This window comes from Clarias gariepinus, chromosome 25, assembly GCF_024256425.1.
Source record: "Clarias gariepinus isolate MV-2021 ecotype Netherlands chromosome 25, CGAR_prim_01v2, whole genome shotgun sequence".
NCBI lineage: Eukaryota > Metazoa > Chordata > Actinopteri > Siluriformes > Clariidae > Clarias > Clarias gariepinus.
Genome location: NC_071124.1, coordinates 7,579,382 through 7,606,741, shown reverse-complemented (window position 1 = coordinate 7,606,741; position 27,360 = coordinate 7,579,382). Strand labels below are relative to the sequence as shown.

General features: G+C 37.9%; 1 protein-coding gene across 1 annotated transcript in view; it reads left to right on the top strand.

Annotated features, from left to right (window-relative positions):
• schip1 (schwannomin interacting protein 1) overlaps positions 1 to 27,360 on the top strand; it is a 372,471-nt gene that overhangs the window by 69,328 nt on the left and 275,783 nt on the right. Inside the window, exons 6-10 of the mRNA XM_053486598.1 lie at positions 5,132 to 5,184; positions 5,435 to 5,573; positions 11,185 to 11,255; positions 12,644 to 12,724; positions 14,591 to 14,741. Coding sequence (XP_053342573.1) covers positions 5,132 to 5,184; positions 5,435 to 5,573; positions 11,185 to 11,255; positions 12,644 to 12,724; positions 14,591 to 14,741 — 495 coding nt within the window. The remainder of the gene's footprint in view (positions 1 to 5,131; positions 5,185 to 5,434; positions 5,574 to 11,184; positions 11,256 to 12,643; positions 12,725 to 14,590; positions 14,742 to 27,360) is intronic.

Sequence of the window (27,360 nt, the reverse complement as noted above, 5' to 3'; positions counted from 1 at the left end):
TGCATGTGTGTTTCAGTATCCATGCATAATAGGTGTTTATGCAGACTGTCACAGCAGGCAGGAGCTGTGTCTTTCTCCCCAGCAGGGCAGGTTGGCAGACGATCCTTGTTTCACTGAAGGCGCAGATGAGAACTCCACTCCCCCCACTGCCTGACTCCAGATCTCTGCTTTTTTTTTCCTTCTTAATTTTAAGAGACTTGGCATGCTTACAATTTATATTTATTAAGTCCAAATTTATATTTTGGAATTCTATTCTGTATCTGAATGAATATACAGTATTTGTATGTATTCTATAAAACTAAAGCGTATTATGCAATTTAGTCATGAGTAGCTGAGTGGTTAAGGGATTGGACCATGATTCAGAAGGTCCCAGGTTCAAATCCCACGACCACCAAGTTGTCCCTGTTGGGCCCTTAACCCCTTAGATGTCTAATGAGATAAAAATTGTAAGTCTCACTGGATAAGGGCATCTGCCAAATTCCTAAATGTAATCAATCTTTTGTTGGTCGATTCATTTAATAAAATAAATGGAACTGATTTTAATTAAGAATATATATATATATATATATATATATATATATATAGTGATATTTAAGCAATCATCAACACAAGATATACAACATTTCACTCACTCATTATCTATACCGCTTTATCCTGTATACAGGGTTGCAAGGGACCTGGAGTCCATCCCAGGACACTTAGGGCGTAAGGAAGAGTACACCCTAGGTAGGATGTCAATCCATTGCAGGGTACAATGCTAATTATTTCAGTCTGCATGTCTTTGGACTGTGGGAGAAAACCCACCAAGCACAGGGAGTGCAAACTCCATGCACAAAGACACGATGCGAGAATCGAACCCCAACCCAAGATGCAAGACGGCAGTGCTAACCACTATTCCCCCATGCCGCCCACAGCATTGTGATCGATCGATCTATCTATCTATCTATCTATCTATCTATCTATCTATCTATCTATCTATCTATCTATCTCATTTTGCATGATGTTAATCATGTTCCTTTATATTCCTTAAATAACTGTAATAAAATTGTGTTAGTGCCAAAAATAGTTTACTGTACCTGACTGTGTGTGTGTTAATATGCAGGACTGTTTGGCTCTCCTGAGAGCTCTAACTGATAGACTGTGTCATTATGACCTTGCATAACTCTGTGACTCTGATTGGAACGTGGGCTAGAATTCATCTATACAGTGACAGCGCTGTCACTAACTCTGCTGGGAGACTGAAAAAGCAGGCACACACACACACACACACACACACACACACACACACACACACACACACACACACACACACACACACACACACACACACACACACACACGCGCCTTTCCTATCTGTGCTGGCTCTGATGATGAAGTGTACTGTAGCATGGTTTTTCTTTCTGTTTCTCTGTCTTTAATCTGTCTGTCTTTCTCCTTATAGCTTTCCTCTTTATCTCTTCTTTCACATCTCATCAGTACATTTTCATTCATTCCCCTCTCTTTATCAGCCCTCACATTTCGTCGTACACCTACCCTCAGCTCTCTTTCTGGCCTCCATCTGCTCCTTATGTTGACAATTGTGTGTGTGTGTGTGTGCCTGTGTGTGTGTGTGTGTGGTTAGTTATGGATCAGTAGAGATGACTTTCTAATCTGCGTGTGCACCAAGAGCCAATGTCACCTTCACCTTGCCCAAAACAAACAAAAAAAAAACTAACACTCTGACACAAATGCTTTACTACACACACACACACACACACACACACACACACACACACACACACACACGAACGCACATTAAGGTTTGGAAATTGTGTTTAGGGTGTTTAGGTGTGTTACAGTAATGGAAATGCATTCTGTTACTGCAGCCTAATTGATGACCGCAGGCTGAAACGCTTTTGTTTTTATGGAAATGAAATATTGCAATAAATATTTTTATTGACTTATACCATTTCCTACAACATATACTGTACAAGTACTTTATTGAGTGCATCTCATTCATTTCAAAAGACTCATTACATGAGGTATATTGGTACCTGAACTCTACAGTACGCTTGTATATTTCGCTTTGAGTTTGAGTAAATTACTATTCATACAGTATAAATACTTTGTCTCTCAATCTAGTTCAGCACACACAGGCTTAAAAGTTGTCCTCAATACGATCTTTGACATCCTGCAAAAGGAGGGTAAGCCACACAAGGTCTTCGCTGAAAGGGCTGACTGTTCAGACTGCTGTATCGAAGCATGTTCATAGAAAGTCAACGATCAACATGGACAACTGCAAGCAAAGCTTCACAAGGAATCGATTGAGGCTGGAATCAGTCCATCAAGAGCCACCACACACAGGCAAAGACAATGAGTTATAACTTTTGCATTCATTGTATTAAGCCACTCCTGAACCCGAGACAACGTCAGATAGCCATAAGCCTGGCATTGTTTCTCAGTGGTCCAAAGAAATCATGGTCCCAGAGTCTGGAGGAAGAGGGGACAGGCACCGAATCCAAGTTACTTGAAGTCCAATGTGAGGTTTCCCCCCTTTGTGGTAATTTCGGGTGCTATGTCATCTGCTGGTGTTGGTCCCCTGTGCTTCATCAAGTCCAAAGTCTCCCAAGAGAGTTTAGATGACTTCATGCTTTCCGTCTGCTGACAAGCCTTACCGTATGTAGATGCTGATTTTCTTTTGCAGTAGGAATTACATCTACGCACAGTTCCAAAACCTCCACTAACTGGTTTGCTGACCATGATATCACCGTGCTTATAACTTGTTTGACTTGAACCCCACCAAAAATCTGTTAAAGTAGAAGAGAAAAACACCCGAAGCTACAACAATAAAGTACAGACGGGCTGACGGCTGCTACCAAAGCAATCTGGTATTCTACAACACCTCAGCAGTGCCACAGGTTGATCCCTTCCTTGCCATGCCTCATTGATGCAGTAATTCATGCGACAGGACCAAGTATTGAATACGTAATGTCATTTTTCATGATTTTTCAGTTATAATCATAAAAAAAGGCTTCTATAAAAAATATATAGAATGAATCTAGAACAGAGTTTTACTTGAATTAGATTACAATCCCGCCCCCACCAAAAAAAAGAAAACCTTTACCTGATATTCCAATTTATTAAGATACATTTGTATTCATGGACCACAAAATAAAAGGGCTATTAAAATGCTTTTTTTAGTCAATATATGAGAGTCTTCTAGCGCACAAGGTTTTTTCGTTGGTCTTTTTTATCCATGCTTGGAACTGGCACATCATCCAGCTGATGGGGTTTAGCAATTGGGTGGGAAATGAATCTGGACAGGCGAGAAACCTATCAATGAGCCACCAACTCCCGCCTTTTATGTTTTTATATCCAAGTCCAAATTTTTACAAATAAACTCTAGCAAAGTGTTATGGGGTTTAAGAGACTCATTGAGTTTTAGAGAGCTGTAGAGTTTTAGTATGTAGTAACCAGATGTGGACAAAGAACAGAAATCGTGTACTTTAGTAAAACTAGAGATAGGGGTAGGCAAGCCTTAGTCCTGCAAATTGCATCTCCAACTCACCTGCCTGTAGCCTAAGTAATCCAGCCACAGGTGAAATATTACTTAAGAAGTCTCCTATTAAATATTTCTACTAAGTATAAAAGTACTTACCTTCAAATTTACTTAAGCATTGTAGTAGCTCACAGTATCCTTTAGGTGATACAGTAGTTAAAGACTCTCTCTCTCTTTCTTTCTCTCTCACTCCTTGCAAACTGTGAATTCTGTTTTCATCACTCCACTTCTAATCTCATACACCTGCTACATGATTGAGCATTATACGGAGGGAAGGCAAATCACGTAATTACATAAAATGAACAGCACGAGGCCTAACCACAATTGTTTCACACTACAGTTGTTATGTAATACAATGCCATGAACAAATGTAGTGAAGTAGAAAATATAGATATTGGTTGCAGGATGTAGTGGAGTGAAAGTAAAAAAAAAAAAAATCCACTGATAATACTACCCAAGTAAAGTACAAATGCATGAAATATGTACCAGTACAAATCATAGCTATGACACATGTACTAGACTTTTGTATTCTATAAATAGTGTTTTAAAAAAAAATCTTTAAAATTATGTTCTTTTTTTTTATATCCAATAGAAAGATGTCATGAAAATAAATCAGCAAAGGACTATGTTTTGTACTGGATAGACTCAAAGCAAAGTGTCTTGTGCAACTGAATTGTGTCATTACTGTTCAGGAGACTTGAGGCCCTTTGAGAACTCTAAGGAATCTCGGTTGATTGCTCGGGTCACATCACATGCCCTGGTTATACTGTATGTGTTATACTGTACGTATCACAGAAAACCAACTTTAACGCAGTATGCCCTCATCCTTTTCATGAAGTTGCATACAGATGTACAGTATGTGCAGCAGCTTTGTGACCAGCGAGGCTGGTTAACGTTAGACTTTATTCTCACACACTGTCAAAACACGGTCTGAACATTTCTACTACCAGTGGGTGAACGCTTACTGGTGAATCATTGATACTGATATACCATCGCCACTATGTGCACACACACACAGTGTTCACTCCCTGTGGGTGAGCAGAGATGTTTTAACCTAATGCTCCATGTAATTAAATTAGCTTCCCAAGTTATAGCCTTATTACCAAGAATTATTTAACATGGAGAAGGGGTGGGGTGGAGGTTGAGCTGCAGTAAAGATGTACCGTAGATGTGGAGACGATAAAGAGTACTATAGCGTGGCTTAAAGTACAGAATTACCCAGAATGACCTATACCTCCCTTTTCCTAATTAGATTAGCCATTGATATGATTCAGACTATAGGTATTGTTTCTAGCATAGGAATTGATATAAACAATGACGGTTTTCATGTGACCCTCCTTTAGTTAATTGCACGTCCTGTTCCTGATCCCGCTCTTTATTCGTAAAGAGAAAAAATGATCGATTTCTTTCCTTCTTTCTTCCTTTTATGGCAAGGAAAGAGGGATTACTGCTGTATGTTTCACACACTGCCTTCTACTGAGCCTGCAAAATGAAGTGTCTCTGAATATCATACAGAATGTGCGTGTGTGTGTGTGTGTGTGTGGAGGAAACGTGGGAGTTTTTGCTTTAAAGTTTACTATCGCTCTCTTTCAGGACAAGCCGAAGACGCTGCCGAGCATCACGGATGGAGGATACCCGGCGCAGAGGTAAGTTTTACACCAGTGTTGGGGGACGGTACTTTACAAAAAGTTCTAATTACATTACAAAATTACTGTCATTAAAAAGTAATTAGTTACATTACAGCGTTACTTTCTAATAAAAACGAGCTTGTAGGACGACTTTCTCTCTCTCACACACACACACTTGAACAAGATCTCTGTTAGTCTCAGCTGCTGTAAAATGATGAGCTACGTTTATACTTCTGTGCATTTAATGCCAAATCGATTTGATTGATAGTGCTCCGCCGGCCTGGCAAGACTTTCTGCAAGGACAGGATACTCTGGAGAAACGAAGCCCATCCCCTCTCTCACTGTCTTCCTCGGACAAGATGAGCACTTCAGTGAGCATGACCACTCTATCAGACGGCTGCACGCCTGTAAGTCCTATTCTCAGTGCTTTCTGATCTAATTTTTTTAATTAATAATTTTTGGAGATTGTATGTACAGTACATGTAAGGCGTGTGTGTGTCTACAAGTATACCGGGAAACACAACTGATTGACAACACGGAAAATTAGCTAGTTTGTTGTCCTTCATATATAGACAGCAGGAAATGTGCCTTGCAGCCAGGACAAACTCATTAACCCGATCATACGCAACACATCAAGTTTGGTTTTGTATAGATCACTAAGGCAGATACAGCAAGTCCCCTACATACGAATAAGTTCGGCTTCTAGAGCTTGTTTGTAAATCTAATTTGTTCGTAAGTTCAACAAACATTGTTTAGGAACTAGGATACAAACACAATGGTGAAAAAGTGAATTTTCATATAGGATCATATAACACCATGCTTCATATTTTGTAAATATGCATACACATTTATATTCTTATTAAATAAAAAGAAACACATTTGCTATATACAATTTCATGCCCTTTTACGCAGTGTCTGTAACTTTTTAAAATTCAAATCTTTCAATGATCTTAATTGCTCTGCAGATTATTTTAAAAGATATTGCAACATGAATTTGACGTGGTTACGGACACTACAGATTTTTGCAGAATTTTTTTTTGTTGCATGAAATGATTAAATTTAAGCAACAATTTTTACAGGTCGTATGCTTTGAGGAATGTACACCATATTAAGTATCAATACTTATAAAGAAATATGAATAATTAGCATTTTAAATGATTATGGTTTGAAGCGAGGACAGTATTGCAATGAGAATTCGCCGTTTTTAAGGCACATACAGTATAAAAACAGCTAGATGAAGCTGACCAGAAACGTCGGTCGAGGCGAAGTCTTTATCATAATGCAGCCACCATCATGTTTAAAACCACTCCGTTGTCTACTTTTATGAGCTAATAAATCTCCAAGTGCCTCAATAGCAAGAATAATTGTTTTCATTATAAAGCACCCCCACACACCCCGTCCTCTCCATGTAGTCATTGATCAACTGACAGGTTTATACTTCACAATTTTATAACCACCTGTTTCTATAGCACACCTTCTGTAAATCAGTGGTTTCTGGAGTGATGATTAATAATCGAACACATGCAGAAGTTCCACAACACTAGCTTTTAATGCGGCTGTCTGCGACTTAGCTAATACCATATTGTCATGATGTCTAATTGATGATTAAAATTTATTTTGAAAAGATGAATTTAAACATGAATATTATCAGGAATAAGCACATGCATTTTCTGATAATTGAATTCAGTTTGGTTTTTATTTGTGTAGCGCTTTTACGGTGTCCATTGTGGCAAAGCAGCTTTACAGGAATAGAAATTCTGCATATAAATGAATCAATTTGGAGAAATAAATGATAAAGTATAACTGCCAGTTTAACAGTAGTTTGTCTATAATGAGCTAACTGGAGGCGACCAGACTCATTAGGGAACCCATCTTCATCTGAAATAAAAGTGATGTCAAATAATTATTCAGTCCACAGGTTCTTTTCCTGTTCCATCTATTGTCTATACCACTACAGTGCTGTAAAAAAGTATAATTGAGACTAAACAAATTTTAATATTACACAAAGATAACCTGAGTAAATACAGAATGCAGTTTTTAAATGACAATTTCATTTATTAAAGGAAAAACCGCCCAAACCTACCTGGCCTTATGTAAAAAAAACTAAACCACACCCCTTTTGCTAACTCGTGAATGAACTGTCATTTTTGGAAAGCTGAGTTAATTGTCACTTTCCACACCCATGCCTCATTACTGCCAGACCGGATGAATCAAGAACTCATTTAATGAGAACCTGTTTAATAAACTGAAGCTGCAGGATGTAAAAAAAAAAAAAAAAAAAAAAAGCAACACGATCGAAAGAAAGTAAATCGAAAAAATCTATTTTGAGTAAAAAACTCAAAGTAATTGACATGTACCTGTGTGAAAGGTTTACCAAGCCATTCTTAAGGTTTTGGGACTCCTGTGTAGAGAGCTCTTAGTAATAAATGGAGAAAACTTGGAACAGTGGTGAACCTTTTCAGGACTGGCTGGCTTACCAAAATTACTTCAAGAACACACTGATAGAAAATAAACCAGGACAACATCTAAAGACCTGTAGGCCTCACTTGCCCAAGTTAAGGTTAGTGCTCATGATTCAACAATAAGAAAGAGACTGGGCAAAAATGCTATCCATGCATTTTGTATTAACTCTTTAGGTTTCTGTTTTCATCCAAAAATTCAGGTAGGGCCAAATACTTTTCCACGACACTGTATCCTGTGTAGAGTTACGGTGAACTCAGATTAAGGTACACCTTGGACCGGGTTCCAGCTCCTCACAGGGCACAAACACGCACACTTGCATTTATACATTATAGGCAAATTGAACCTGGAGTACGCTGAGGAAACCCACAAGCACGGGGGGGGGGGGGGGGATTTATGCAAACTCCATGCACACACACTGGAGGTGAGCATTAAAACCAGCAGCTCTGGAAATAGGTGCCACTAAGCCACTGTGCCACCTTCTCGCCTATTGTTCATTCCTTTTATTATGCCATTCGTTCTATTTCTACACACAGCAAAATACATCACCATATCCTAGCCGAAGTGACTGTTACAAGTGTAATAAAGTCCTGGCAAAACCTCATTGTACCAAGAATTTAAATGTAAAAAGGCATGATTCTTATTAGGCCTATAAAACCATTTATTACATTTGTGACACTTTATTAAAAACATTTCAAACACATTCGGACATATAGAAGATATTTCTATAGTACTTCTTCTTTTTCCTAAAGAACTGTGGCCAAAATAGTTGTAATATTATTCCTGCCCTAATATGGATAAATCCTAATTATTAATCTGATGATGATCAACAGTAATTTAACATTGGTTTTATGGTTCAGTAAGTATATTTTGTCCACCATTACTAGCAGTTCAGGATGTGTCCTAATTATCGTCACAATTTTCAAACTTTTTCTTGTTTTTTTTTTTAGTTTCTTTTATTATCATGGTGTCAGTTTATGATTAATTGTTTTGTCTCTCTTCAATATTATGACTACTCAAAGAAATTTGCGCTGTTTGTCTTTATTGATGCAAGACGCCTCATAAATCTTCCTCGAAATTCATTTAGCTGGGCAATATGCTGTTGAAAAAATAAATAAATCAAGACCCAGGGAATTTTTAAATTAATTAATGTTGTAAGCCATTTGCATAATATCATAATAAACATAATAAATGGTTATACTGTAGTTCACTTCTAAACAACTAATTAGCTACACAAAAGATTTTGCTTTCTTATAACTAGGGTTAGGTTTAGGGTTAGAGTTATATGATCTTAATTGTTATGCAGATAACACTTGGCCAATTTAGGTTTCATCTGAGCAGACATAAAACGGAAAAAAATTCTTATTCTAAAATGCTAAATTGTTAATGTATTGCAACTTGAATTTTACATAGTTACAGACACTACAGATTTTTTTTTTATTTTGCACAGAACACTTTAAGCAAAAAATTCATATCATATGCTTCCAGAAGCGTACACCAATTTTAGTATCAATACTAATAAGTAATTATAAATAATTTTTAATTATTATTGTTGGGAGTGAGATAGTATAATGCTAAAAATGTCATTTTTAAGGCACATATAAAATAATTTATCCAAAACGGCTAAAGTTAGAAACTTCAAATTTGCAGATAAGCAAGATTCATGTTGCATAAACTTCAAAAGTATTTTTTTTTTGGCAAACAAAATATCTCCATTATACAGTATGTATAGTATAAAAATATATCACCCAAAATCAGCACTAATACTGTGTTTTCGCCATATTCAAATTTATAAACATCAGCATAAACAAAGTATGTAAAAAAGGGAAAAAAGTTTTTCGCAAGTAGCAATCATTCTGAAGGTAAGGGAGCTTTTTAAAGTTCCCAAGGTCAACATTATTTTGAAAAATAGAGCAGTAGCAAAAGCCTTAAAATTTCCTGGTTCAATAATATGCCAGTGGAAAAGAAATCAATCTGAAAGCAGAAGGACCAACAATCAAACAATTGCAATAAGCAATGTTCATTATGCATCACAATCATGAACATATACGAATTAATACTTGTTTGTATAACATTTATATTATGTTTATATGAACAAATACAAAGTATGTAAAAATTTGAAGTTGATGTATGCACTGGAAGAATATTATATAATGAAAACAAATGCGTCTGAGTACATATTTCCTCCCACTGGAATGGAACATTATGTATGTGATATTCATAAGCTATGAAATAATGTTCAGTCGGTGTTATTTGTGGGTACTGTATGCCAGTGCATGATATATTTCTTATGGTAACCCTCGAGCAACTGTCTTTTCAATTTCTGTAAATTGCTTTTGTAAAATACTTTATATGAAAAGGAACAGATTTATCAATTAACTTACAGGCCCTGGCAGTCCTCCATTTAAACCCCATGTAAACACGGGCAACAAATTAATCACGCATTTCTGCTCTCTCTCTCTCTCTCTCTCTCTCTCTCTCTCTCTCTCTCTTTATATGATTTTTCCCCGCTTGGGGACTGTCTGTGTCGACGTTCAATTAATGCCGGCATGTTCAGGCACTCGGAGAGTGTGCTCCTTATAAACTGTGAGAAAGTTAATTTTTAGACCAACTTGACATCATCTGGCTTTAGCTTTCCTCATGGTGAAAGGCAAGGTCATGGGTGTGGATGAATCTGAGAGCCGATCTTTTTATACACAAGATAATCAGTTAGTGTTAAAGAATATACAAGAATGTCTGGGATTGTGTCTGGAAATTGACTTCCTTTAGGGCCTAGTTATTTTAGTTCCCCAGGTCATATTTCATTACTACTGATAAGTGGTCTTCTATCAATTACATTTTTAAAAATCTAATTAGTCATAGACATAGTCTGTGATTAATCGCAATTAATTGCAATTTTAAAATACTTCGATTTACATGTATTATAAACATGCAATGTGGAATAAGAAATGCATGAAAACCTGGTTAAAGAAAACAAATTATACAGTTTTATAATATCTCAAACATAAACATTTAACGATTGTTAAACTAAAATCTCTCAAATTGAACCAGAACTGAATGCAGTGACTGGGGTGTGGCAACCCACTAACTGCAGTCCTTAAACCCGAATCCTCAGATCTGAAAATTAACAACCTAGAATTTTAACCACCTGAGCCAACACTCTCACATCTTACATTTTATGTATTCTTGTTAGAATAGTTCCCCTTGAAGATATCTTAAACAAACAACTTTGGTTTTATCCAAACTTCCATCTAGAAGCTTCTTAAAATGAAACTTTCCAGTCATCTTATGATCCGCATGAAATGTGCCATTATCAGCCAGTTCGCTGCGCTTAGATTATGGGAACAATTATGGGACAGGGTCAACTGTGGTCATATAATTAATTTGATTTACAGTACATGCTGAAAGCTGTATTTGTAACATCAGATCTATCTATAGGATCATGCATTGAAAATTTGTGTACTACTTTACTTCCTGTTGCTCTTTCGCTCAGCACTTGGGGTCCCTTTATACGCTTTTGGGTGTGAGCAAATATGTATATATTTTTCTTTTTTACAGGATGATGGACGCAAATATCATCGCTTCTATGAACACACAGCTGATGGACTGGCAGGATTCAAGATGGAGAGGTAAGACCTGCTTGTATAATTACACTCACCTAAAGGATTTTTAGGAACACCACACTAATACGGTGTTTGACCCCCTTTCGCCTTCAGAACTGCCTTAATTCTACGTGGCGTTGATTCAACAAGGTGCTGAAAGCATTCTTTAGAAATGTTGGCCCATATTGATAGGACAGCATCTTGCAGTTGACGGAGATTTGTGGGATGCACATCCAGGGCACGAAGCTCCCGTTCCACCACATCCCAAAGATGCGGTTGAGATCTGGTGACTGTGGGGGCCTTTTTAGTACAGTGAACTCATTGTCATGTTCAAGAAACCAATTTGAAATGGTTTGAGCTTTGTAACATGGAAGTAGAGGATGGGTACATGGTGGACATAAAGGGATGGACATGGTCAGAAACAATGCTCAGGTAGCCCGTGGCATTTAAATGATGCCCAATTGGCACTAAGGGGCCTAAAGTGTGCCAAGAAAACATCCCCCACACCATTACACCACCACCACCAGCCTGCACAGTGGTAACAAGGCATGATGGATCCATGTTCTCATTCTGTTTTTTCTCGACTCAACCATTTGAATGTCTCAACAGAAATCGAGACTCATCAGACCAGGCAACATTTTTCCAGTCTTCAACTGTCCAATTTTGGTGACCTCGTGCAAATTGTAGCCTTTTTTTCCTATTTGTAGAGGAGATGAGTGGTACCCGGTGGGGTCTTCTGCTGTTGTAGCTCATCCGCCTCAAGGTTGTGAGTGTTGTGGCTTCACAAATGCTTTGCTGCATACCTCGGTTGTAACGAGTGGTTATTTCAGTCAAAGTTGCTCTTCTATCAGCTTGAATCAGTCGGCCCATTCTCCTCTGATCTCTAGCATCAACAAGGCATTTTCTCCCACAGGACTGCCGCATACTGGATGTTTTACCCTTTTCACACCATTCTTTGTAAACCCTAGAAATGGTTGTGCGTGAAAATCCCAGTAACTGAGCAAATTGTGAAATACTCAGACCGGCCCGTCTGGCACCAACAACCATGCCACGCTCAAAATTGCTAAAATCATCTTTCTTTCCCATTCTGACATTCAGTTTGGAGTTCAGGAGATTGTCTTGATGAGGACCACACCCCTAAATGCATTGAAGCAACTGCCATGTGATTGGTTTATTAGAGAATTGTATTAATGAGAATTTAAACAGGTGTTCCTAATAATCCTTTAGGTGAGTTTACATTTAAATTACTTGACAACAACAACCCCACAATGTTTACAGTACAGGAAATATAAACAAGCTTTGAAGTGCTATTTGAAATCGATCTCATGCTCTGACTTTGAAGTGCACTTGAAGGTTTCTGTAAAACTGTCTACCTCATGTCCTTGCTCTGGCCTGTCTGCTCTTTGTTGTTATAGAAACCACCAGCACCTGACTGAGGGGGACGATAATGCTGCACATCTGCAGGAGCAACAGCTGCTGATGGAGAAGGCCATATTGTAAGTGTTTTACCTTACCCTGCCTTTGCCTGAAGGGGACGATGGGACGAAGGTTAGACTGAGACAGTAGAATTTTACGGCTGTACTGAATGATGCACTACCTGGGCATTTGCGGCTTAGGTTTCTTGGGGCTGACAAGCTTTATACAGTAACAGAGGAGCTCTATAACAGCAGAAGAGCACACTGAGGTCAGCATAAAACAGAAGCCTGAGGCTACAGTGGGCACACCTAAACTGGACAGTTTTAAGAGTCACAACTTTCACCGAGATAAGTCACTTTTTCCCCCCAGGTCTCAAATCCTTCTTTTTTTAATATGAACCTTATATCAAAAATGTTCTTTAATATGGATGATTATAAATCTGCAAGGTAAGCCGTTGATGATGAGGATAATGGAAGGTACAGTAAGGAGATCTATTCCTGTTTGTGCATTAAAACCACAAGAAGAATGTTTTTCAAGCCTCTATTGAGCTTAGACCCATGGCCCTGTGAGTACTGTTTACGGTGGATTAGAGTTCACTGCCAGGTGACTGGCTCTATACGTCCACTCCAAAGCCATTCTAGGTGGACAGGGAGGCCAAGCACAGCCTGTAGCCCCTGTGTGACAGAGTGAGGGCAAAATAAACATAGTAGTTCCGAAGCTGTACACGATCGCCCATAATCGAATTTGGTCGAGCGTTAACCGTGAGCTGCAGTTAATATGATTTAGTTTCCTAAGGGTTTCGTGAAGTCTGTGGGTGAGGAGAGTGGAATGAGAGGGTGGACGTGCAGTATTAATATTTCACAGAATGATCTTTAAAAAGGCCACTTGGACTGGGATTGTTGTTTCGCTGATTCTAAGTAAAACGGTTACACTTTCAATGCATGGCTTAACTTTAGAACTGTAGCAATTGTTAAGGATTTAAATATGGTGATTTACTATGGTGATTAAATAAGGTGATTCACTTGCTATGAAGAAGCCACTGAACCTAAAACATATACTAGATACCTTGACATACAGTATGTGTAATTGATTGCATTAAATGCGATCCTGGAAGTCGTCTCCCTTTTCCCATCAGAAATATTTCTACGCGGCGCTTCGTCCCTCATAAACACCTGGAACCAGTGACAGTACTGTATCTCACTTGCTTTGAGCCCCTGAACGACGGAACCGCATACAATCTCACCCTTTTTGAAGCCCTCTGACGGAGATTTCCAAGGCGACTGCTGCAGACGAAATTGTGGGTCACCGATAAGGGAGGCGAAGGATGAGAAGGGATCAATGATCCTGTCGTTTCCAGTTTCTGTACCGTCCTCTGAATAACACTCTTTGGGGGTATGTCCATACACCATATTTCTTCCTAAATTCACTCTGACAACGCTTAAATGAGTTGGTGACCCACTTTGAAGATGCGCTGCTCATGACTGTACTCCACCATCCTGATGAGAAGTCGAGTGACTGAGTAAAGGAGTACAGAGCGATAGCTGCCCGGTGCCTTACCTTATCGGTTCGACTCAGAGCATCGTCGGTTTGAAACTCCATATACTGAGGAGCACATTGTACATTGCTTTGTTCAAATTTCTTCATCCTAGCAAGAGTTATTACGGAATATTGAGTGAATTGACCCTGTACAAGCCGGTCTAATTGTCAATATTGTAATAAATTTAAATCCCCACTAAAAATTAAATCGGAGTGCATTTACAGTATATTTCACTCTACACTTGAAGATGATGACAAGGATGATTGTTATGCAACACAGTGGTGCAGTGGTCCTGCAAAGAAACAGCTTTTTAATTCATATTACACAAACACATAGACAGATTGCTGGCGACTCCGAACCGCCTGCTTGCGTTTAATGCATTTTTTAAATACATATATTTATTTCCCAGAATTCAGAGGGCCTGGCGAACTTTGCTGGAGCGTAAACCAGGCTGGCAGGAGGAGCCGAGGAGCCACATTAATCATTTTGAGATGGTGTCACAGGAAGACGCCCTTCCCGCCACCCTTCCCTCTGGAGAGCTGGGTCAAAACCTCACACTGGTAGGGAACTTTAATTGAGAGCGAGAGACAATGTGTGTGTGTGTGGCTGTGTGTGTGTGTGCATGAGAAATTCATCTTGCACTAACTAAGGTTGAGGGATAAAAATGTTTGAGGTGAGTATTTGTTGGCACGATGCCCAGATCTGGAATTAGCAGCTAATTAGATTATGAAGCCTAATTGATTAATGAAGTAGTCTGAGAAGTGCAGCACCCTTGTTCCAGGTGTTCTTGGAGCGTACGGTGAACTCACCCGACTCAAAAACACATGGATTTTCAGCAGAGAAACTGAGAGTTAAAAAGGAGAAATGAAGTATTGTTTTATTGTTTCATATTTTCATCAAACTCAGAGATAAATGCACTGATTTTCTAGATGCGCCAACTAAAGGACGCTCATGCAATGTCTAGCACACTTTGGTAAATGACTTCCTCAAGCTTGACCTTCTAATAAGTATTTATGGAGGATGGATCAAAATAAAGTGATGCATTCATGAACACACACAGATTTAACCATGTCTAACGGTTTAAAGGAATCACTGGATGGTAAACAGCGTTAGTCCCAATTCTGTGAAGGTGTGTAAGTATCATCTTGCTTTTATTCCTCACATTACCTCCATCCTGTTCCTCCTCCCCGGGGCAGGAAAGCTGCAGATCAGTGAGGGGAAAGATGGTGATGGCTTCATGGATTGCTGAATATATTATCTGAATGTCCTCCATGTTCTCTAAGGTTTTTATGTACCAGATAAAGAGAAGCTAAAGGACCCTTGCTGAGAAGGCATTTAAATACACAGGATGTACGTGAACATATTTCATATAGGATATGTGAATAAAGATTGTTACTCCATATGCTCAGGCTTGGTGGATGAGCTGATCATCATATGCATGTTTATATGCTTATTTAAAAAAAGCAATGTGCTGCTGACTAGCAGATGAACATGCTGAAATTTAAGTTTAAACCCTGAGAGCAAGAACAATCACATTTTTGATCTTTGGTTTTATTTATTGCTGGTCTCTGTGAATGGTTAATTTTTTTTTACATTTAAAAAAAAGTCTTTTTTAAAGCATTTTAATAATATCATTTAAATTTTTTTAAGTGTTTATCTTGGAATTTGATGAGGAACACTGAGAAGATTAGATAGTATCTCATTTGTTATCGTACGAGCGGTAGTCAAGTCAAACCAGGACTTGTGATGAAATGAATGAAGCCGTGAAACCGATTGACATTTACAGAACTTCAGGCACAGTATGGTGATGAGACTCTTAGTTGCAGTAAAACATTTAAACTCTGCAAACGTTTTAAAGAAATCCAAACGTCTGTGAATGTCCATATGGGCGAGGGATGCTTGGACCCCACCGCGGTCGTTCCCATTAACATTCAGCAAGTGGAACACCTGATCCTTAAAAATCAACTGATAACTTGTGGAAGAGCTGCACCTGTCTGTAGGAACTGTAGACGTGTAGTCCTGATTTTGCTCCAAACTATTTTCATATGTTAGTGTTTTAGCCATTAAGGAGTTCCTGGGAGGCCAGCGTTTTAGACATATTTTTTTTACCTTGTTGGTATCCAAGCACTAGTGAAATGTGTTTCACAGAATAGTGATTCTGTTTTTGCAGGACAACACACGACCTCGTACTTGCACTTGCATGTTACAGGAACTCAGTCGGCCTCATCTTTGTACTGTATAGTGCTGACCTCACTTCAAGCATTCATATGTTGGGTCATTAAAGGAGTTCCTGGGAGGCCAGCATTTTAAACATGAGGCAGGCGGTCTAAGCATGCCTCCAGGGTACTGAGAAAACTTTTTACCTTGATGGTATCCAAGCACTAGCGACAAACTGGGTGCATTCAGTGTAGGAGGAGATTATATAGAGAAATAAAGGAGTTCTTACTCTCATAACTGTTTTGTTATTCTGCACAATTCAAAGTCTTGTGACTTGAACACCCCTCATACAGTAGTAGTAATAATTTGCAGTCATGCCACCAAGGAAACTGGACTCATAATTAAATTATTTTGTTTTTCCAGGTTTAAAGGAGCAATGGATTTCGCAGTAATTTAATGTAAATAATCAATTAACAACAAATATTGAATAATTCAAGATCTACTCACGTTAGCTAATTTGTTGTAAATGCAATATAATCCATACATTAAATTATGATTATATTTACCAGATCATAGCCTAGGGTTTGAAATACAATGACGTACACAGTGCACTACTTGCGTCAAAAAGGTGGACCAACCTGAACCTGATGAAGCCCGAACACCTTCGTACGTTATGTATATTTCTGAAATGTGACCTGATGTGTACTGTGGTTCTGCTCCAGAATCCAGCACTGAGATGAAACATTAGCCTTGCTAGCATAGTGAAAAGACCCACAGTATGGATCTAATGGCTAGGCTGCTATAAAGCTGCTCTTAATTACTCCTCAAGACAGGCCTTGAAAATCACACTAAGTCAATAGACTAATGGTTAGTTTCTTTTGCTCAAGGGCTCCAAACAGCTCTTCCATTAGAGGTTCTACTGTATATCATTGGATTATTTCCTCCATTAGGGCTTCCTTCCCATTGCATTGACCACTGTAACCTCTTTGTGAGCCATTGCTCAAATGGCTTCGGTAGTTAAATGAAAATTGGAATGAGATGCGCGTTGAAGAAACTCGGCTGGGGTGTTAATGATAGATGGATATTTTTATAATACATTTACTTTCATGAATAAAATGGTGGCTTTTGTACTATCTTCAATAGATGAATAACAATAGGGTCAACCCCATTTGAAAATGGATCTTCATTCACAGTGGATGTTTATTTGTGGTGTAAAAATATTTTTTTGTTATTTCTAAGAAAAAAAAATGTAATAAAAAAGAACGTTGGTCGAGAACTTGTCCCTACATATCCTCCACTTAAGGCGACACACTTCTCCAACGATGGATGAGCCAGTGGAGACCATCTTTAAAAAAGCCTGTTTTTTGAGGAAAAGGTCCACCTCAGTGATCACCTCGTCGTCATCATCTTTGAAACACATACCAATTTCTTTAACTATTGGAATAGAAAGAAGTCATTGGGTCGGGGGAGTGGGGTTCATACTACAGGTCAACCAGTTTGTTAATTTTTTTTTTGTCCCTTAAATGAAAGGGCCAATAAAGCAGTTCCTGGGAGGCCAGTGTTTCAATCGTGATGATGAAGTGAAGCATGTGATAGACGATCATCGCTTTAGTGTACCAAGAAAACTTTTGACCTTGATGGTATCCAAGCAACTGATGGGTCATTTATGAACAATTTGAAAGAGTATTTAACATGACTCAGTAGAACAAGTAGTCTCAGAGAGCGATTTGTTCATTTTCTACTGGGCGCACATGCACAACGCATCGCAAAACCTCCGTAGGCTCATCTCATGAGTCTTCTAGTCTGAGTTGTTTGTTCTATTGTCAGGAATCTCCTTCAAATTGTTTCCCTTTAAATGCAAGGAACATATAAGAGCATGCACTTCAGTTCTTTCAACCATTTTGGTTTGGACCAAAGGGTAGCTCATTAGGTAAGGTGCTGGACAACTGATCCAAAGGTCCCAGGATCAAACCCCAGCACCATCAAGCTGACACTGTTGTGCTCTTGAGCAAGGCCCTTAACCCTGTCTGAAATGAATGGAAGTCGTTCATCTGTAAGTAAGGGTCTGCCAAATACCATAAATGTATATATTAAAAAAGATGGAAACACATTAATAAACAGGGAGTGTTTCCCGGGTTGTCTTAGAGGTGATTTGATGTCCCTCTTATGTCCCAGGACATTGCCTTAATGGTTTGTGGAGTTGTATGGATCAGTCTCCAAGGTTTCACTTTAAATCTTCCCAGAGTAGCTTGATCGGGTGAAGGTCAGGTGACCTGGCAGACCATTCCATTACAGGCAGCACTGCTGTGTGTGTGTTTGGTCCCACTGAAAAACAAAAGGGGGAGGGGGGGGAGGAGGGGAAGGAAGAAGAGGAGGAGGGATATCTAATGGAAAAACAATGATGAGATAGATGATTCAGGACTATGGACAGGGTAGAAAGGCCTCGTTCATTCCTCCTTGACTACATTCTTTAGCTCCCTGTCTCCTTAGCTGCTCCTCACATGGCAGATTTACTATATGATCATCAGATAAGAGAGGGTCCTTTCAATTGGTTTATGAAATGCAGCGGTGTCTGAGGAAGCATACTTGCCCAGTGACAGTATCGTCTTATTAAAGTATTTATGCAGATAAACAAAGCAAACACAAAACAAACTTACAGTATACGTAACTAAGTGACCCTGCAGTCCCACATCAGCTGTATATCTTTGGGCACTTGAGGGAAGACAACCGTGAGCTCCATTAATATGTGTGTGGGTGTGCGTGTGGGTGTGTGTGTGTTGGCCCATAAAGGAATGTTCCCAAATTAGCCATTGATTTTTTGTGAGATGGGAGAAGTTGAGATTTATTGTACGTGTCTAAGAGCGAAGTGAAGCCTCATATTTCTGAAACAGAGATGGAGGCGGGGGGTTGGGGTGGAGGGGGGTGAAGTTATGGGAAATGGTGCAGAGACTTATAGAAGACAGCTGATCATTTAGAGTTTATTTATTTATTCGTATTTAATACCAATTGATGCAGCTGGTTTTGGTTCTTCATCAGCTGCAGGTCAGATTCTTATGCAGTACCCGAGCAAGCCCCACCCCCAAAATGACCTATGTTGCATAAACATTTATTCTCCTAACATCCCTTAAAAAGTAATCACCTGCTTTATCACTATGGATGTGTTAGGATCAGGACTATACAGCAATGTTTCAATAACTTCCAACCGAGTAGTGCAGTATGAGGTCATGTTTTGTCCTGCAAAAACAGAATGCCTTCGATGATCGAACCATAAAAATCTTTTTGTCCCTTAAAGGAAAGGGCCATTAAAGCAGTTCCTGGGAGGCCAGTGTTTCAGATGTGATGATGACGTGAAGCATGTGATAGACGATCATCGCTCTAGCGTACCAAGAAAACTTTCGACCTTGATGGTATCCAAGCAACTGATGGGTCGTTTATAAACGATTTGAAAGAGTCTTTAACATGACTCATATGAAAAGACGTCTCAGATAACGATTTGTTCTTTTTCTACTGAGCGCGCATGCACAAAGAATCGCAAAACGTCCGTAGGCTCATCACATGAGTCTTCTAGTCTGAGTTGTTCATTTTATTGTCAAAGGGGACGAATGACTCGGACCGGAAGATATGAGAGTTGAGCTGCTCATTCTGTTTATCGAAACATATCCTTAGCTGCACTGTAATATTTACATTATTGGAACTATAGCCAAAATTTGTGTATGTGGACATGTTAAGAGGCTGTTTATTGAAAATGTAACATTCTATTTTGCTTCTGATCAAAATAACCTGTTCTTTTTCTTCGAAATGACTCAAAAAAGATTTGCTCATTTTGATGAACGAGATTCAAAGAACCGAGTCAGTAAAATGATCCAAACTTCCCATCTCTAATCCAAGCACTATTGAAACGCTGAGATAAGTGCGTTAGTGTAGCAGGGGATTATAGAGAGAATTAAAGGGTCTTTTTACTCTCAGAACTGTGTTCTGTTTTTCGGCACAATAAAAAAGTCCTTGCTAGCCTGGAACTCCCCTTGACTCCATTTATATTATACTAGTAGTACAAATAAAAGATAAATCTATTGCCTTCTGGATTGCAAAAATCATACACTAAGCAAAAATAAATTTGTGCGGTCAATCGGCAGTTCAAAAGGATTTTGCTATTGTAAACACAGAGTGAATCATCAAGTAGTCAAGCCAAGTCTCTGTTACAAGTGTGTTACTAGTTGAATAAATCACTTATAATGAGTTCCCTAGAGGGGTGAGGTGATGCTGTACCAGTACTACAGTATAATCACGCACCTTTTCAATGCTTTCACTGTTTCATTTTTCTCCTGTGATCCCTGATCAAATAACTCCCGTAAGTTATATCTATAAATATGTGACATGAGAGTGGAAAAAAATTAAAACTTTTGTTTTTACTTTGATTGGTGTTAGTTTTAGAAAAAGTTTACACTGATCAGGCATTGTACAGTAAGTGTTGTTTAGAATTATGACCAATGTTTCTAATAATCAAAGCCTTAATATTCATGAGAAGCTTAAAATCTTAATTGATTAGGAATGTTTGTTTTTATTCGATTTGGGTTTTGTGATCCCAAAAAAACAGAAAACATGGATGTGATTGAAAATTGGTATTGATTGATACATCCTCCTTTTACATGCAGGTAGTTAGACCACCAAGTCACGTAATTAGTCCAATTCGTTAACTGCACATGTGTTTAAACTGTCACATCTAAGCAAACAGCATCACGAAAAAGAAAGGAGATATAAAAAAAGAAAAACACACACACACTATGGGGCAATTTAAACACGCAAATTAGACTAATCTGTATGTTCTTGGACTGTGGGAGGAAACTGGAGTACCCAGAGAAAACCCACCACCCACAGGGAAAACATGCAAACGACCTGCAGGCAGACCCTAGGCGGGAATTGAACCCGGCCCTACATTTACATTTACATTTAGGCATTTGGCAGACGCTCTTATCCAGAGCGACTTACATTTTTATCTCATTATACATCTGAGCAGTTGAGGGTTAAGGGCCTTGCTCAAGGGCCCGACAGTGGCAACTTGGTGGTTGTGGGGTTTGAACCTGGGATCTTCCGAACCGTAGTCCAATGCTTTAACCACTGAGCTACCCCTGGCCCTAGAGGACCCTAGAGGTGCAAGGCAACAGTGCTAACCACTAGGCCACCATGCTGTCTGGGGCACAGTGCAAAAATAGTATAATTTGAGATTGTTACAAAAACTCTGGTAATTAGACTTGCTACTGTAGTGTTACTGTAGATATGTGATGTTTAATTAATGTTCTAAGCATAATAACACATCATTTGTCTGGTGTATAATTTGTAGCTGGAACAACATTGTAATTACTTAATGGATCTTATTTAGCTCTCAGTTTTTACATTTAGCTTGAAGTTGTTTAAGACATTGCTGACTAACCATTAAGACAGTGAGTCGAAAGCTAAAACCAAAGATAAGCACAGTCTGGACTTCTCTTCAAGCCATTTCCACATACTGTATAAGGGTCATTAAAGGGGTTCCTGGGAGGCCGGCATATTATGGTATACAAGCACTAGTGAAATACTAGGATAAGTGTAGCAGGAATTATATAGAGAAATAAAGGGTTTAGAGTTTTTAAAATGATTTTAGTTATTCTACACAATCAAAAGTCCTGGCTTGACTTAAACGGCCCTTATATATTGGAAAAAGCAGCAACAGAAGAAAGTGTTTTGTTGCATTAGGACACTGTAAGACATGTTTTTAAAACGGGTTAAGCCTAGTCCAGTCCTCAAGCATATTATTATTAAAAGAAAGGTTTTGTCTGTACATTGGTCAGAACTTGCTCTTTCAATACCTTCATGATACATACATTGAAGAACCTAAAATGTCTCTTTTATTGCACTCTAAGTTTTATGTCTGTCTGTATATCTGTATGTCTGTCCGTCGGACAAAATTTTACGACGCTTTGGCAGTATTTAGGTGTGTGAAGTTAAAGCTGCGACGTAAATTAATAATAATAATAATAATAATATCAAAATATTCAGTAGTAGGGAAGTTATGAGCAGTTATGTGCCAGATTACACAAAGAGGAGTTGTACTGCACATGCCTCACACATCTTAAATTGACGGAGGGACAGAATTTATTGAAACTTTTGCAGTAGTTGAACATCTGTGTGAAGTTTAACTTGCACCGTAAGTAAAAATCAGTGATAGAGTGATACTTACAGTAACATTACTAAGTTAGGTATTAATAAGTTAGACAGAGAGTTTTGCCATACAGAAAGACAGGCAGACATGTACGTGGGCTTCAACCTGAAATAATATCATCTCTAATTCCATTTAATTGTTGCTATTACTGCACATTACATTAAATACATTATTGATCAGCTTATTTTTTTACTTTATCCTTTTAACTATTTTAACAAACTCTTTTACCCTCATCTACATCAATGTATTTCAGCTAGTTATGATGATGATGATGATGTTAATTATTATTGTTATTTATTATTATTATCTGCTTAACCTTTAATCTAGATTCCAGTCATGTTTCCCCTTTCTCTCCTCTCTTTGATGTGATCTTTATATCTTTTTGTCTCGCTATGCCCTAGCTGTTCCATTACTGTTCCGTGCACACGCTCGTCCATTATCATATGCAAATAAACAGTTATCAGTTATCGTCACTCGGTCCAAAACACAAACATGCTCTGAGTCTCTCACACACGTTTTGTTTGTGTCTCCACCAGAGAGGGTTAGGAATGATGTTTGCTCACGTCTGACCATAATTCCACTTTCCACAGCACACTCCATTAGCGCTGCTGATCAGATCTGAAATGGCTTGCAGGAGAGCGAGTGCACATTTCTTCAGCTGTTGTCCACAGATCAAACCCAGCGTGGGCCTGAACAGCAGATGGATATCGGTGATAACCTCATACATTACAGGAGCGATTTGTATTTCTTTGGCAATGTGATAATACAACTGAAATATCAGTATAGAATCTCATATAAAATAGAAGACAGTATAAAATAGTCGGTGTAAGCTTTTTTTTTATTACTTTCTAACAGTAATATAGAAGCGAACTCTAATCAGAAGTACATTTGGTTGTTAAACGGAAGTTAAACAACCATCTTATGGAGTAGCCAATAAGATGCTCATGATGGTAATAAAAATATACACTCTTATAAATATATATACGCTCCTTGTGCTGTACTGTACAGTATGTGTGATCATTCTATCATATCATTCAATAAAACTTTACTTAAGTACTGCTTGAAAATCCCTAACCCTCAGTAAAAAAACTTCTTTTTTATTTGATTGATTGATTGATTGAAAAGAAATTGGAAAGCTCATAAGTGTGTCCTTTCTCATAGCTATCTTATGATCACTAAGACTTAATGTAATGTAATAAATGTCTGTGGGAAATGTGCTACTTTCAAAGCACTTAGGGCTAAAAGATAGCCAGCCAAGCAGGAGCAATATAAAATCGACTCTAAATTTATCTCTTTCAGGTTCAAAGGAGGAGTTATGGTGTCTCCTGTGCTCTCTGTCTAGCTGTTGGTGGCTATTTTTAGCTTCTTATCTTTTTCGACTAGCATGTGTGTGTGTGTCTGCTGAATGCTCTTTTTTGGCTGAGAGAGAAAGAGGGTGCAGTGGTGCAGCTGTTAGAGGACAGCATTGGACAGCGTGATGAATTAGTAATGTTTCTTTATACAGAGTAAAAGCATTCATGAACCAGTCTGGTCCTTTTCAGTTTTATCAATTTACAGCTGTTTAATACAATGTAAAATAATAATAATGATAATAATAATAATAATAATAATAATAATAATAATAATAATAATAATAATTATTATTATTATTATTATTATTATTATTATTATTATTATTATATTGCATTTAAATATTTAAAATCTGGTCAAATATAGACTTTCTAAAATATAAGATTACAATTAAACAAATGAAATCTATAAAGAAAACCTATTTTTGGATTTTCGTTCTTTAATAAACAATTTTTATAATTTCTAGCAATTGTTTTTAGAAAGCACACATCTGACAAAATGGAATTAAAGAAAAATTAAATGTATATTAAAAATATATATCTAGAAGTAGGATTTTAAATAATTTAACATTGGGTTTATGTATCTTTAAATAAAAAATACTATTAAATTATTCATTTTTTTATTTGTTTGTTTGTTTAATTTTTTTTGTTTTATACACCATTTTTCCAATTTTCCACTTATATTGTAAACCATTTGTCAAGTGAAATGATTAGACAGAAATATACCCTCTAAATTTTTTTTTAGAATGTTGTTTTTTTTAGAACCACAAAAAACAAAACATCTCCAAGCATATTTAAAATAAAATAATAAAAAGGCTGTATAGGGAAAAAAAGTCCTAACAATATTTTTTTGAATGTTGTTTTTCAGTTGAAGTGGCAATTTTTGCATCCATATTCACAACGGTCGTTGCAGATTTGTAGCTCTCTGCAGTTGTAAAATGAGTTTTCTTACCACTGCAGTCTTTTGTTTCACTCTGTAAATCTCAGCCTGCAAAATAGTCTACTGGGCTTTCAGTCCTCTGGTAATCATGGACATCTTATTTCACATTTATTGTGGCTTTAAAGCAGAGAGATGGTGACAAGTATACTACAGCCTTTTTATGCTTTATTCATTTTTTTTTCTTGTTTGAAATTCCAAAGGTCTGTGGCTTTCCTTCTTTTTCTTCCCAGTCCCTCATGTTCCTCAGTGGCGCATAAATGGATCGAGTGATTTAGGCAATGCGTCGGCTGGATGTACTGTGTGTGCGAATATGTTATGCCTGGTAGCTAGGGTACATAGATCTCCTCAACCCCAAACTGTGTCGATTGCCTTTCCTCTCATTGAACACTACACAATATTTTAAATGGATTTTCTTTTTTTTCGGTTTCATTGTTCGACGTTGAGTCATTATTAGAATTCACAGTACATACAAAACCACTCAAAAAGTAATTATAATTACATTAGTAGAGTTTTATGAATGCTAGCTTCATAAAAAGTCTTAGCCATAACACGAACCAAAATGTTCTAGTATTTTGTGATAATAGATTTTTATTTTTATTTTCAAGATCCATAAGCTATAATCATCCAAATTAATCTGAAATGCTGTAAACACACACACACACACACACACATACACACACACACACACATAGGTCCTGGGTTTGATTCCCACCTTGTAAAGTATGTGGGGTATGTGTACATGGAGTTTGCATGTTCTTCCCCTTCTTGGCGGGTTTCCTCTCCAGGAACTCCAGGTTTCTACAGTCCAAAGACATGCAGATTGTTGCTAATTCGTGTTCCCAAATCGCCCGTAGTGTCTTACTGAGCATGTAAGTATTGACCAGAGATCCTACTATGGTCATAAAATGGGAATAAAATACAGTGGTAATCACCACTGGCCTTCATGGTCCCTAGTTGGTCTTTAGAGGTTCCTAGATGTAAAAACTGTAGAGGGATGTCACTACTGTACACACAGTACATACGGTACAGTGAAACCTCGGATTGCGAGTAACGTGGTTTGCGAGTGTTCCGCAAGACAAGTTAAGATTTTTAATAAAAATTTTACTTGGAAAATGAGCAAGTCTTGGTTTACGAGTACCCAATATCATGTATCACTTATATACTTCTTGTTTTGGCCCGAGCGTCACGTGATTACAACTGAGACAACGTTTTTTTCTCTCTCTTGCACTGCGGAATTGTGGGTAATCGTCTCCCCTGCTGTGTCTTAGTGCGTGACTCTCACTGGTATGATCAACATCCGTGCACGTGTGTACTGTTTATTATAACATTGTGACAATGTGTGTGTGCCTAAAACATATTTTATTTTGTTTTTGTAATCGCTTTCTGTTAATGTGTGTGTGTGTTTTGGTGAAATTTAAATAAGAGACGAGAAGGGTTTACTGTGTAAGATGAGAAGGGGGAGAGGGGAGGGGCTTATCCCTTCTGTCCTCTTACTAAAGATTCACACACAAACACACACACACACACACACACACACACACACACACACACAGACAGCGCCTGCTCGCATAAACGAAAACACTTATCTGTCGATTTATTTTTACTTTTTATAAAGGCAAAGTGCAGGTTAGTTTGTTTTATTTTTACATTATATCTTGTATTAATTATTTTTATGTATTTATTTTTTGGGGCTGTGGAACGAATTATTTAAGTTTCCATTTTTTCTTATGGGAAAATTTGTTGTGTTTTGGAGTACTAGCCCACTTCCGGAACAAATGATGCTCGTAATCCAGGGTTCCACTGTACTATAGATGGAGGAAGATGATGCAGTGCTGGACAACAGACATACTGGGTGACATTATATCATACTTTTTTGTTATACAACCTCAAATTTGGGCAATTGGGCAGTAAAAAAATAAAATAAAAATACAATCTTGTCCAACACTATGGCACTTTTTATTTTACTGTTATGTACTTTTATGGACATTGTGAGCTTCATCTTTCTGCTTTTAGTTTCTTAAATTATTCAGAATAAACTTATCCAGCTTCTACCAATTACCAATGTTTTTCCCATCTCACTTGTATAAATATATGTTAACACAACATCCAGGAAATCTTTAAGAGAAGACTTAAGGTTTAGGTAAAGCTGTTTTCCAGAGACCCAGATTGAGTGTGTTCTACAGCTTTGCTTTTCTGTCTCATCCACAAATCCAGTCAATGTCGTTGTCTCTGGAGACAGCTATTGATCTCACAGGTCACTAAAAAGCTGAGCTAATAGCACAACAGAGTTACGAGTGAGGGATTTTAGAGGGACGGGTCTTGCTTTCTTAATCATACAGTACAGCCCTACCTTGGAGGTTAGGTGGGGATTTACAGTCCTTTGGAAATAAGCCTAAGAGAAGAAGAGAGAGGGAATTGAAACAGTGTTTGTATCTGAGTCCACGGTTGGTGTTGAATACATGAAATTTGTTGAATCTTCTTACAATGGATAAAGTATTTATTAATAGGTTATCAATACACTCAAGGCCACTGTACAA